The sequence below is a fragment of the Morone saxatilis genome, unplaced genomic scaffold, assembly GCF_004916995.1.
Source record: "Morone saxatilis isolate NCDOM2014 unplaced genomic scaffold, NCSU_SB_2.0 Contig21, whole genome shotgun sequence".
NCBI classification, from domain to species: domain Eukaryota; kingdom Metazoa; phylum Chordata; class Actinopteri; family Moronidae; genus Morone; species Morone saxatilis.
In genome coordinates this window covers 11,472,167-11,485,985 of record NW_023339774.1, presented here as the reverse complement: position 1 = coordinate 11,485,985, position 13,819 = coordinate 11,472,167, and the positions used below count along the sequence as shown (strand labels likewise).

General features: G+C 37.1%; 1 protein-coding gene across 1 annotated transcript; it reads right to left on the bottom strand.

The window, feature by feature from the left end:
• Positions 1 to 201: 201 nt before the first annotated feature.
• LOC118332954 (prolactin-releasing peptide receptor-like) lies at positions 202 to 2,538 on the bottom strand. The gene is made up of 2 exons (XM_035668403.1): positions 2,090 to 2,538; positions 202 to 835 (listed from the first exon to the last, which is right to left on the bottom strand). Exons 1-2 carry the CDS (start codon positions 2,536 to 2,538, stop codon positions 202 to 204), a joined length of 1,083 nt encoding a protein of 360 aa, XP_035524296.1.
• Positions 2,539 to 13,819: the final 11,281 nt, after the last annotated feature.

Sequence of the window (13,819 nt, the reverse complement as noted above, 5' to 3'; positions counted from 1 at the left end):
CCCCCCTCAAGAGGCCAAGAGATCATCTTTGTACACAACGTCACTAATGGCTGGATTGCCATGAAAGTTTTTGTGGATTTTACTAGTGGCCAGAGGATGAACTCCATTAGTTTGGTGACACACCAAAGTAAACCACATACACTTAAGATGAATCGGCAACCTACACTGAAATAATGACAAAGGATTCTCCTCAGCAGGTAATTACAAGACCACACTGGCAGCACAGTGATTTGCAGGCACTCCAATGCGATGATGGCACTTGAACATCTTCCGTAACTCGGCGCGGAAGCGGTCGTGCAGCCACGCATAGAGGAAGGGGTTACAACAAGATGAACTCATGGCGCACAGGTGGCAAAGCAGTTGGATGAGTAAAAAGTAGCGCTTGTTAATGAGGTGGATGTCTATGTCTCGCAGCACATTGAATACATGAATAGGAAGCCAACACACTGCAAAGGCAGACACCAAGAGTGCAACAAGACGAAAGATCTTCCTCTTACGGGCTTGTTGAGCGCATGCCTGGTTTTGTGATCTGTGGCCTGGTGCGACACAGTTCTTCAGTTTGACAGTGATACAGAGATAAGACACAAAGACAGCTGATAATGGCAGGACATAGGTGACCAACAGGGTGCTGTATGCATAAGCACGTCTCTCTTTCTCTTGCCCCAACCAGAACTCCTCACAGATGGTGAAGCCTTCATCTTTGAACTCCACGTGGTAGGTGTGGGTGACCGCTGGAGCCACCAGCCCACAGGACAGCAGCCAGATGCCAGTGAGGACAGAGGCACAGGTGGCCACAGTGGTGCGCTTCTTCAGGGGATGAACTGTGGCATAATATCTGCAGTAAAAACAGAGAAGAACTTTACATTAAAGCTACTCATGTTTAATTTATGCCTGACTGATCATGCACAATGTGTTATTTAATGCATGATTTAGTCCTGCAGCAAAATTGAATACAACTTCAAATCAATTTTAGCTTATTTGATTTGGTATAAATGTTAAATTATATTACTTTGCAGAATCTCATTTAATTTTCAAACAAAACTGTATAATAATGATAATAAAAACAAACAAAAAGTGTTTTATATCAAGACAAAGGAAAGCAATTATAATGACGGAGCAGAGAGTTTGAGCTGTACATGAAAAAGAGGAAACTTGAACTTTTAAAATTGCGCAGAGGTGTACCCTGTATAAAACAACAACAATGGAGCAAAGCAAGGCCATGGTGAGTTTACAACCGGTGATTAAAAACCTCAATTAATTGTGTGGGACTCTGCTCCAAAATGTTGACAGATGTTTTGCTTTAGATTTTTGAATTTTTGGTGCAGTGAGCTGCAGAGAGTGTGTGGATCTACTGGGGAACATCTCCTTCATCACCATTCATAGTAGAAAGCATAAAGCTGGCAATTGTGGTAGTCAGTCCCATTGCGTACAGTACATATCGCTGTGCGTCCAAATTATTTAGCATTTGGTCTAATTTTTTTTATTATAAATTAACATATGGATTTACAAGCTTGCCAAATTGTGAAAATGAAATAAGAGCTTGCAGCTATAAGTGTTTTTAATTAACTCATGACTTAAATGTTAATTAAAGTGTCTTACTGATTGATTCGTTACGTGAACTAATAAAACCCTCATCACTGATGAATATTTAGCCAGTGATGAGTCATATCTTAGTCATGAATTTATGAAGCATCAGTAGTGAACCCTTATTGTTAAAGTGCTGCTCTTAAAACTAAAGCTCTCATTAATCAATCTATCTGCACATCTTCATAATTTCTAAATGAGTATAAATGAAACATGATGACAGATAATAATTGAATTTACTAGTTGCCTAATTTCTGCTTTGTTACACTTTGTTATTATATAAAGTTTAAATTCACTTTATGTTATTTGGCCTTTATATAATCAGGATCTTGACCTTGATTGAGGTCCAAAATTAATTAATTTCAAGTGATTTCTGGCCAAAATGGCAGCACAGCTATGTAGCAGGGACACTAAACTGAAGGGGATTTAAAAGAATAAGGACAAAAAGTAGAAAAAACAGAAATCTGAGTGGCATAATTCCTGCAGTGCAGAGAGATCCACCCACCTGTCCACAGCAATAGCAGTGAGTGTGAAGACTGAAACATAGACTGTGACTGGTTGGATGAGGAACACCAGATAGCACATTGAGCGCCCAAAAACCCAACCACGTGGGTTGAAGGCGTAGGCGAGAGTAAAAGGTACGCAGGTCACACACATCAGCATGTCAGAGAAGGCCAGGTTTCCGATGAAGAAGTTGGTAACATTGTGCATCTTGCGGGTTCGGCAGATGACATAGAGCAGCAGATAATTCCCAAAGACGCCCACTGCCACAACAAGCACGTAACAGGGGATGATGAGGGGCTTGAACATCTGCAGCAGAGCCACATCTGCAAACCCAGAGCTGTGGTTGGTGGAGTTGTTCTGTACCGCAACCTCATAAACGTGTCCGTCTGTCTGCTCTCCTGACACAGACGGCTGTGTGCTACCGGTCAGGACACTGTGATTACCCTCCATGGCAGCAGAGCTCAATCTGTCAGTACCGGCACTGTCCAAAATACAATAACACAAGTTTGCAGCTGTTATGACAGACCATTAACAACTTTTCTAAAGGTCAAATGTCTATCAAATTAGTGTATTCAATCCGAAGATGCATGCAAAATTTAAATATTCTGATGAAAACAGGTCATGACATTTATAAAATGGAAGGCCATTACTGAAGGCTTTTACCAACGCCAACACATTCTCTCTCTCTCTCTCTCTCTCTCTGGTATGAGGCAAAGTGCACATTATTAAAGGGTTTATAATCATGAAGGCATTTAAATATGAATAGCTTAAGATGAACAGCACAACACCTGCATCCTCCAATTAGATGTACATACAGAAAATGTCAAATCACAGGGTTGAGTCTGCAGAGGACATACAGTACTGTGTTAGTGTGATTACAGACCAGCTGACTGTTTCTAGCACTTTTCAGCATCAGCAGAATATTTATTCAACATGGCTGGATTTTGATGCATTTTATCAAGCAGTAAAAAGATTTGGTTACTTGCTGATTGTTATTGCCACAGTCACTTAGTGGAGAATGAATTACAGAAAATAAAAGGAACGTAAAACTGTTAAACAAAATTCACTTTGGCGTGAGAGTTTCTGATCTCTCATTTCAAAGCATTATGTTGCACTTGAAGCAAGTTTACTGATGCAACATCTGAAACTTTTGTAGTAAAGAATAAATAAAACCTTTTATCAAGTAAAGGTAAAGGCTACTACTCTAATTAAACCAATGTACAGTAGTGCATATGTGTATTGATTGTGTGCAGGCTTCAGGGGTAACAGATAACATTTACATTTACGTAATCAGGATACAAAAAAAGGTACAAAGTTACAGGCATTATTAGCAGGATTACAATTTTAGATTACAATTTTACAATTCATGTTTTTCTTTAAAATGAGCAGAGAACATGTTTTTGATACTAAACATCTTGGTTATATTGTTCTGTTGTCTTATAGAATAAAATTATAGATATAAATCCATACTTCTTACTGACATTTTCTCTTATGTTTATTTACATATTTGGTGTTGATGTAATCCAAAAAAAAAAAAAACGGAAAGTAATCATGTTACGTTTAATATTGTGATACTTGGATTATGTTATTGATTACATGATTAATTACAACAGGAATTGTATCGGATTACATTTTTAAACCAACCCTCCCAACCCTGATTGAGGAGTGAGTGAATGTAGAGTAAGAGATACTTTTGTACTTTTGGTTATTAGCGACATACAAATACATTTTGTGTTATGAGCACACTTATTACTGAATCAAAACTACACACTATGGACAAAAAAACACTTCACAAAGTGATACTCCTGCTGGGACAAACTGTTATGAAGCCCATCATTTTAAAATCTTCTTCTGATTTTTTTAGATGATTCATGTTCACTTTTACAGCCGTAGCTTGTGCTGGTGTTTAAATGTCCCACTGAGAGTTGTTCAGCCAGAGCCGGTGAGGGTCTATTGTGACCATTCATCCTCTTTGCTAATGGGGGTTGGTTTTCCTATATTTTGCACATAATTTCATCCAAGTATTTTAGACCTTTTCATCTTGCCACATTGCATAATTTGAAACTGCAGCATGAACAGTGACTGTTTGGCCTTTCTATAGCTCTCATGTTGCTGTCAGTTTTCTGTTACAGCTGACACTCACTTAATTAGTGTGACTTAATGTGACTCACTTGTGCAGTGCAGAGGAACTTTTTTCACATGAAATTCATTTCCACTACAGTCGATACAAAGACTTATTACAAACAAACATAATATTCATGAACAATTAGTAAGAGAGATTTAATTGAAAAATAATCATAGATTTGGTCTCATGCTTGCCGAGTGTTATTGAAAATTTTAGTTATCACAGTTGGATGAAAGTCTCAATGTTTCAGACTAGTTCACATGATCAACAGCTACTGTATGAACATATAGAATACACTTCGAACAGAATTCTGTAGTAAACTACAATATATTAGCTTTGTATGACTATAGGCTACAAAATAAAATCAATTGTGTATTTCCACATATGCATGGAAGGACTTACACTTACATATACAGAATATTATCTTTCGATTTCCAAACCACTGCTGTTTGTCAATGGAACAATTCTGTTTTGAATCTGTTTCAAAAGATCATATCTGCAAAAATAAAATGCTCATGTATTCAACTTCATAAGCAAAGGAAGAACTTACATTTTAAAGCAGAACTTAGCGTCCACAATGACTTTCCTTGAGTATGACTACACATACAGTATGAGCTTAAACCCAATGGCACAGAACGTTATCCACTTGGATGTCACAATGCAGACAAAAATAATAGAGTAATAAAAAAACAACATATTTGTGTGTTTTTTCCGTTATTTAGTCCTGTGGGATAGATTTGTTCATGTTTATAGATTTTGTACCATCCTCAATCATTTATATATCATATCTGATGCTTTCCCTCATATTTATCTCCTACACTATTAGTAGCATAGTCTGGCTTTATTATAGAAGTTTAGATATTGGCCTTTAGAATATAATGTCAAGAAGTCTTACATAACAGTGCTCAGGCACATAAGACAGTTAGCCCTGTTTAATATATCTCTCAATATGCATACATATAAACTCAAAAAATAGGGCATTTTTGAAATATATATGCAAATCCCGGGAATGCAAATAAATCCTTCCATTACACAATATGAGCCTCAACAATTTTAATCTGCATTTTATGCAAATGGAAATTCAAAATGTATGTGATCTTTATGCCATGTGAATATTTCACACAATAATGAGTAAATGAGAATAATGTGAAAAGTGTTATTACAAATATAAAGAATATATTTACTACTTTATTACTCTGACCGTAATTAAATATCTGTAGTAATCAATCTTGAAGAAAAGATGCTACTATGCCTTGAGGTTTGCAACTAAATAAATGAATAAACATATAAACAAATGCAGATAAAATCCCCCAGAAACTTACCTCTGTTGATCTCAGTGTAAAGATGAGTTGAGTCTTAAGAGCAGACGTTCCTTGTGCGCTTCTCCACTGTGAGTGAGCTGAAACTGCTGCTGTTTTAGAAAGAGAGAGAAAGAGAGGGAGGGAGAGAGACCCAGAGAGGAGACAGAGGGAGAGAGAGAGATGTCTGTAGAAATGACAGTAAGCCAATAAGATGACAGAGACCCCAAAAAGATTCATGTCTTTGTTGGACTTGACGATGACGTTTGATCTTGAACTGATTAATTAGGATTGATGGATCTGAGCATACTGACAGTAACGGTAATTATTGATCTGTTCACAGACATGTGCAGGACTACCTGAGAGTGGTTTGATTATTTACTTGCTTGTTTGTTGATGCATTGGCAGTCTCCCTCTGATTTAACACCATATTGAAGTGCTGTCAGTGCACTGTTTTCAGAAATTGTGCATTAATCGTTTGATTATGGGTGGAGATGATTAAAACAACAAACTCTGAGTGATTGTTTATTATATATGGAAATGTTCTTTCTCGACATAAATTGACCTGCAAACAATCTAATAACAATTTCATAATTGTGAGCCGCCACTGTTTGTCCTTTAATGTTTCTGCATAGATTTAATTGTATTTTAAGCTCAGTGAAAGACGGTAAGTTCAGAATATGCCACTTACAACATTATAATTTTGCACCCTATTGATGACGGTCTCTATTTTAACACCTTGTTCCCAACTTAACAAAAATTGCAAGTGATTTGGAGTGTGTGGAGCTTCTTGCTCTTTGAAAATGTCTCCATTTAGAGCATCAGGCTTTAAACTCCCACCTAGACAAGTGAGTGCCTACAGTAATTCCATTGTCTACAAGCTTTCCCTGGATAAAAGGATTTAAAGTGCACTGTAATTCACAGTTACATGTTCTCTGGTTCCAAATGGCAGAGTAAGACTGGGACATTTAAATTCTTTTACTGAAAATATTAACAAAATGACCTTTTCATTACAGATGGCAAATTACGTTGTTGGGCAGAAGTTACTTCTACTTCCTCTTAATTGGCATGGACTTTAAAGCCCCCCTCCACTGAAATATTAGTTTCTTCTTGTTCCTACAGTTGGATGGTTGAGTTTCACTGTGCAGAATGGTGTATGTGCAGAGTTTGACTCTAGAAGGATGTTTTACCAATCATCTTCTCAAATTGGAAAGTTTCTCTTTGGTCATTGAAAATCTGATTTTTAAGGGGCGGGGCCTAACAGCATGATCTGTGACATCACAAATATTTTGGAATACATATTTCGTCCAGCAAGAAAACAACATTTGCATATTCCTAGATTTTGGAATTTTAACGAGGTAGAAGGAATAAAACCTATTATGAATTTGAATGTGGAAATTACTGTGAAAAGACTATTTGTATATATGTCTTACAATATTGTAATGCATATCTGTAAGGAATCTTTAAGCAAACCCCACAAAACACAAGTCAGTCATTTATGTTTTCAGCAGAATGAAAATGATCAACCTTCTTAGAGACATTGGCACCCATTGTGGCTGTAAGTAAAATACATAGAAGCAGCAAATCTTGTCAACTGTGTAAAGGAAAAGATGACAGAAAACAAACAAGACCATCATCTGCATCATATCTATTCTGCCTGCTCACGTAATGAGCAAGACTGTAAAAGCATCCACATTTCATAGACCTTACATTACACGCATAATGACAGCACTGCCATCTTTTGTATGTTTGTATGTGCTTTTAAATCAGTGTTACACAGAAAAGAGAGAATCAATTTATTTCTCAAAAGGGCAGGGGAAATCTATGCACACAAACACAAAATTACCCAGGGTTTAGAGGACAAGCATTGTAGGAAATAACATGTTTATCTGCCAGTGCAGTGTTCTCGTCCAGAAAAGCATGCCTGTGGCTGCAGAGATGATAACATACACAAACCAGATGTAGTTAGTTGCCAAGAGGGTATTAAAAAAAAGGAGGTGAAAGTAATGTGGACTCAAGGAAATGGACCACCTGTTGCCAGGACCCCACTAGGCTCTATTATCAATATTCATGTATAATTAAAAAAACAGTCTTTTCACAAATGAAACACAAATTACATAAACGTCAATGTTCACATGTAATCGCCTTAGGTTTGAGTTTAAATGAGCGTACTTCCAGGAGCTCTTCTCTGTTCAGCAGGCAGGTAATTAGATGTCTTGGGATAACATATCAAAACATGAATATCGTTATAGTGTAACTCGAGTTTTATTGGTCTGCTGGCATGAGATGTTCCAACTATGTGAGCTAACATTCATGTAATATATGGCTAATTTATATAAGGAGGTGGAATTTTTGTCACTAAATGGTTTATTGAATACAGACATTTCATATTCAGTAAGCCATTACAACTTTTGGGTTTCCACGTTCTCTTTGGGTCGTGTCTATCCTCCTCTAACATGACCTAGAAAACAGCAGATTATCTAGACCGAAATCCATTTATCAAAGTGGCTATAATCAGTATTTTTACATGCTCATGACTACTTTTAAGTGAAAGCAGTCACTCTTAGTAGTGAACCCAAACAGAATTACTTTTGACTTTGTGTACAAAAAAAAGAGGGTTTTCATTATGAAATTGGCTATATTTTAATAAAGAAAGGATAATCAAAATGTTTATTTTTGTTGTGTTAACGGTGCAGTGTGTAACATTTAGGAGGATCTATTGGCAGAATATAATATTTATATGTTTTCATTACTGTACAATCACCTGAAAATAAGAATCACTATGTTTTCATTACCTTAGAATGAGCTGCTTTTATTTACAGAGGAAGACATCTATGTATCTATCTATGTATTACATCTAATATATAATATCAGTTTGAATGCTAGATATATCTATGGTTTTCTACCTAAGTACGTGCCTTCACCTCAGCTAAACCTTTAGATGAGTTGCTAAGCACAACTGGCTATAACAAATGAATGGCAGAGAAAACACATAAAATTAGATATTTCTTTACTTTCAATAGTCCAAAATCAACTGAACTGACTATAGATATGAGAAAAGCAACACAGCATCTTATTTGTACATCCCCTGTTGCATTTATGCAGGACTTACACTGGGTTTCATGCTGGCTGGTGGCTGTTGTAGAATCTCGAAAATCCTGTTGTCCAAACAGAGCAGTGTTATCGGCTTGTGGAGGTATGGTGATGAAAATAAAATGTGTGTGCAGTTTTCTATGTACAAAGAAAGTACTGACAGATGCTGATTCTGAGGACAGACGGACAACAGCAGGGGTTTCCAAAGTTTTCCATACCAAGGCCCCCCAAATAGCATTAGCTTATTGCTGGGGCCCCCTTTTGCAAGATGTCTTTAAAAAGCTTATTGATTGATTGTTGTTGTGTGTGTGTGTGTGTGGTTGTGTGGTGTGTGGTGTGTGTGTGTGTGTATTTCCCTGTACTTTGAGGCAATCACTGCCATTTTTCTACAGCCTGATAGCTCACTGTATACAGTGCTAATGAACACAGATTTGAGCACGGCAGGAGGCTGTTTGAACTTTACACCAAAGCTGCTTTTTTATAGTGCTCCACTAGGGATGCTTTGATCCCTCAGGAACTTCTCATCAAGGTGCAGTCTTGATGATCAGAGTGATGCTCTGTTCGAGCAAATCCCTTCCAGGAGAAAGAATTCTTTTCGCCTCCTTATCCTGTGAGGTGTAGAATCAAACTTTCATCTGACTCACAGAACTCACAAACTTGCTACCTATAGGTGAAACTCATTCTGTCACCTGGAGTCTTTATGACGTCCAGTCTCTGGAGACACTAGTGTAAACAAACACAATGTGGCTGCTGACTTGTGGAAGAGCTGGACCCAAGAATACCGATGTAAGGAAGGCAGAAACCATCACAGGGGAGAGGATACATTCCTTTTTTAAAGGGTCTGCTCCACCAAATCTCAAAAGAAAAAAAACTGTTTTCTAATTTGACTAAACTGTCTGCATGGCCAGACAGCAGTAAAGGTAAGAGAGGAAATTTGCATTCTGCATTGACGCAACGTTGTCCACTGTGAATCATGCCCCATTCTTTCACATGCATTTTAAATGAAGATAAAGACATGTATAGACTTCAGATCAGTATGTATGTAGGTGTGTGCACACCTTCACACTGATGGATTCCACATGTCTGTCAGGCTTGTCTTTGAATATCATTGTGTCCCAGCTGCTGCCATGGGACTGTGATCAAATCTTTCTCTACTCTTGCTGTCTGAAAATAGCAACACAATATTTGCATTGTAGTTCATTACACTGCAAATGCAGGAACAATAGTTGAGCTTTGGACTGTACTGTATTCAACTTCAGAGAAAAACAGCTTTGGCCTTTCCATGTGACTTTTTCCCCCAAAGCCTATTCCATATTAATGGGTACGTTATCAGTAGTTCTGTGCCTGTCAGTCATTCAGTCAGGAACTGAACGACCCTCCGGGGGCTGACCTATCCTCTAACCACGGAACAACTCTCACAGTCTCTTTCTCTTCCTCTAAATGACCAGTTCATGCTTTCAATTTATTATTCGCCTGTGGAAACGGGATTTTTCTTTTGTTATTTTCTACGTTGCCTGTTGGCTGTGCCCATAGCCTCCAATCTGGATGGGGAAATGAGTGACAGCTTGAATGAATGATCAAAAGTGCACTAAATATTGAATACATTGCCACTCAAGTTATGAGAACTGAATATGAAAATATGAGAATATTGAAACAAGGTTTATAGATTGCAATTGGTATCTGTAGAAAAGCCGAAGATGATCATTATTCTACAAACAAGGACATGATCTAAGTCACTGAGAGGAGCTCATTTACATAGAAAAAGCAACAATTTAAAAGAAAAGGCAGTTTCAACAGTAATGGCTGTCAAACGATTTTGTAACTCCAATCACCATGCCTTTTAAATAAATCCCCATCTGGCATCTCAATTTTCTTTGCCCAGGGAACTCCCCTCCACCTGCCTGTGTCACTGATCTGTTACTGCATTATGCAAATGAATGTGTAATCTCTCAGAAGTCAAACATGATAAGCATTTTGTTTGTTTGTGTAAATCATGAGCTAAATTGTAGCTGCTACAAGCATATGCACCTCAAATGTTCCTTCAGACATATCTTTTTCTGTATTTATATAAACAGATGTTTTTGTATCCAAACCCAGTGAATTATTTCTTCTCTCTACATATTCTGATTAGCTGAGTTATAATAATTCATGTTTTTGTTTTTTAAAGCCCACTCAAGGACACATGATCAGATTAAAGTACTAGATCAATAAAACAAATGCTTTAGACAAAGGTCATTAATTGTTATACTACACTTACAGTGTAAATAATGTATTATACTCATACCCCTTAAATAAGGTCTTGTTGGTGTGCTCTCAAAGAAACGTGGTATACAGAAGATCAATAGTTTAGTTTCAGTTTACCTTAGAAACCTTAAACAGAGATAAAAGGAAAGTGAATATTGGACTTACATTCACCAGGCAGATGGCCAAAACTCTACTTAAAATAAACGCTCTACTCAATTGTGATCTTCATGTAAACTAAGGCTGGATTCCATTTAGCTGCTTCAGTTTCAGGGTCCCATGCTTACACACTGTCATAGTTTACTGAATAGAACAAAGCCATTCTTTATGTTATTATAACACCTGTGCTCCTTCTGCTATGACAAGTCAAAACTCTATATGGTGTTACTTCTCCATCATAAATTCACTGACTCTGTGACAGTTTGAACATTATATGTGACTGGTTACACTATTACAACCTTTCAGAGTAAAAGCCTCCTTTCATTGCCACGTTACATGATATAATTGTGAAATTATACTTGTACTTTTTGATCAGAAATTCAAATGTGATGAACAGAATGAGTATTGTGATAAAATAGGCTTATTTCACAGGGTGACTGTAGAATCATTCAACTGCAGGAAATCTTCATCATTGTTGGCAAGCACCAAGCATGCTGAACCAAGGAGAGCCATAAATTCTCACATTGTTTAGATTCATGCCATTTCATTTCAGTCCATAGAGATTTATCTCGGTGTTATGATGGACACTACGGGAAGGTCTTTAAGAGTTTCCTCATAAAAAACTTCTGTTTGCATCCCAAAATGCAAAATGTTTTTGTCATGTTGCTCTTTAATGTCAAGTCAGAGCTTGTATTTGTTTACATACGTCGGACATAATTTACTTGCCGCAGATATGCACCTTGAACATAACACAAGAAAACCTGGGCTGACAAAGAAAAAGAAGCCTATTCACTTGGCACTATGCATGCTCATGCTGCTTATCCTCCTCTGCCCTTGGCTCATCCATTTTCACATTCACCTTTACCGTTCTGTCTGTGTTGCTTCCCCTGCATCCAGCAGCAGCCTGTGATTTATTGCAAAAACGAAAAAGAAAAAAAGAGTCCAGTTTTTGGCCTTGATTCATGAATGAGTCATTTTAACGTGAGAAAAAAGATAAATCTTTTTATGTTAGTTTCTTAAATTAATGTAAATTCTATTCACGACTTGTTGAAGCCCTGACTGAAGCCCTGACAGTCACCTCCGTCTCACCACCTTCTTCTTCTATCTTATCATCTTGTGAACACAACACTTCAACTGACTCGCACCACCTCACCTTGCTCTCAGCTGTCCCCTGTGATTAGAACAAAGGCCTGTACTCTGATCTTATATTCCAGGTTCGTTCTCCCATGTGCTCTGTCCCCTTGCACAATGCCTTGGTGGATATTTTTTTCGTCCTGCAGACCTTGTTACATATTTTACCACCTGAGTTTTTTCTTTGTGATCACGTTTCTTCAGACATATGCAGTCTCACTGCTGGATAAATGTGGAAGAGAGAATTGCAGTTTGTGTTGTTGTGTTGCTATTAAAACAAGACACAGACCATTTCTTCTCTGCCTGACTTGGCGAAAAAATTTTACATTTTTTAAGCAGCAAAGAGAAACTGGTATTTTACTTTAAGAAAATAACATGGCAGTTATAATGTTTGCAATAATAGGGGTGCCTGGATAGCTCAGCTGGTAGAGCTCCCCATGTACCAAGGATAAGTCCTTGAAACTGTGGCTAAAGGTTTGAATCCAACCTGTGGCCCTCTGCTGCGTGTCATCCACTCTCTCTCTCACCCACTTCCTATCAACCTTCAGTGGTCACTGTCTGTTAAAGGCAAAAAAGCAGCAAAACTGTTCCTGTCCAAGAAATAGTCATGTAAACATGAAAATTGAAGTTTTTACATTTCAGGTTTTGTATGGATTAAATAAATGAGATATGAAGTTTACATAAATATCAAATATATATCAAAATGAAACTTATATAATAATTCAGTATTATTGTTTACTCTCTTTCCATGTTAAAGTTCTTCTATCAAAATATCAATTAACAACATGTTACCTAACACATTTAAAAACAGGAGAGGGAAAGAATATAGAAAAGAAAGTCCACTCGCCAACATTACCACTATACCACCTCACAACATACAGTTGAATTAACCTCTAAGAAGGTTTTTTATCAAAAGCATTATAACCTTTGCAAAAGAAAAATATGTGGCAGAGCTGCGGTACTAGATTAAACTGGGCAGAGTGTATGATTAATAAGAAAAAACTATCATTGGCATTTCAGTCTTAGGGTTTTCTTCATCAGACTGCTGAAGGAATGCTCTGCTGCTTTGAAAAAGGGAATATTTCATTGGACTTTATTATGTTTGACTCATTCAATAAGTTCTCTCTCCTTGAGAGTATCTTCATATTTCTTGAAAATAATAGGATTTCTTTTTTTTACTCTAAAAATAACCAGACTAGTCTGCAGCAGTGCTAGCAGTTCTGTGAGGCTGTTTTGGCAGCACAGTGGTGCTAAATGCTAACAGGTTTTAGTTTAGCACGTGCACCATATACACAAACATTTGATTTGAAATCAAATGCTAATGCGTACAATATGTGTTGAGATATTTCTCTCTGGACCAAAGTAGAGGACCAACAGATGGACAGACCAGAACTGTCCATTATTATTATCCATAGAGTTGCCAGTAGGCTAAACCCACAGACACACACACACACACCCATTACAAATCAACAAATCAAATACAAGACTTTTTTTTATTGTTGCATAATAACTTTTCTGTTCATGTCCTCCTAGAGAAACTACATAAACAAAAGCAAAATAGATGGGACATTTTAACTGATTAATTTAAAATGTGATAATGGGATAAAGTTTGGAAAATGAAATGCTAGTTTGGTACCATTTCATCCTTTTAAGGAGGAGATCTCATTTCATTTTCAATTTATCT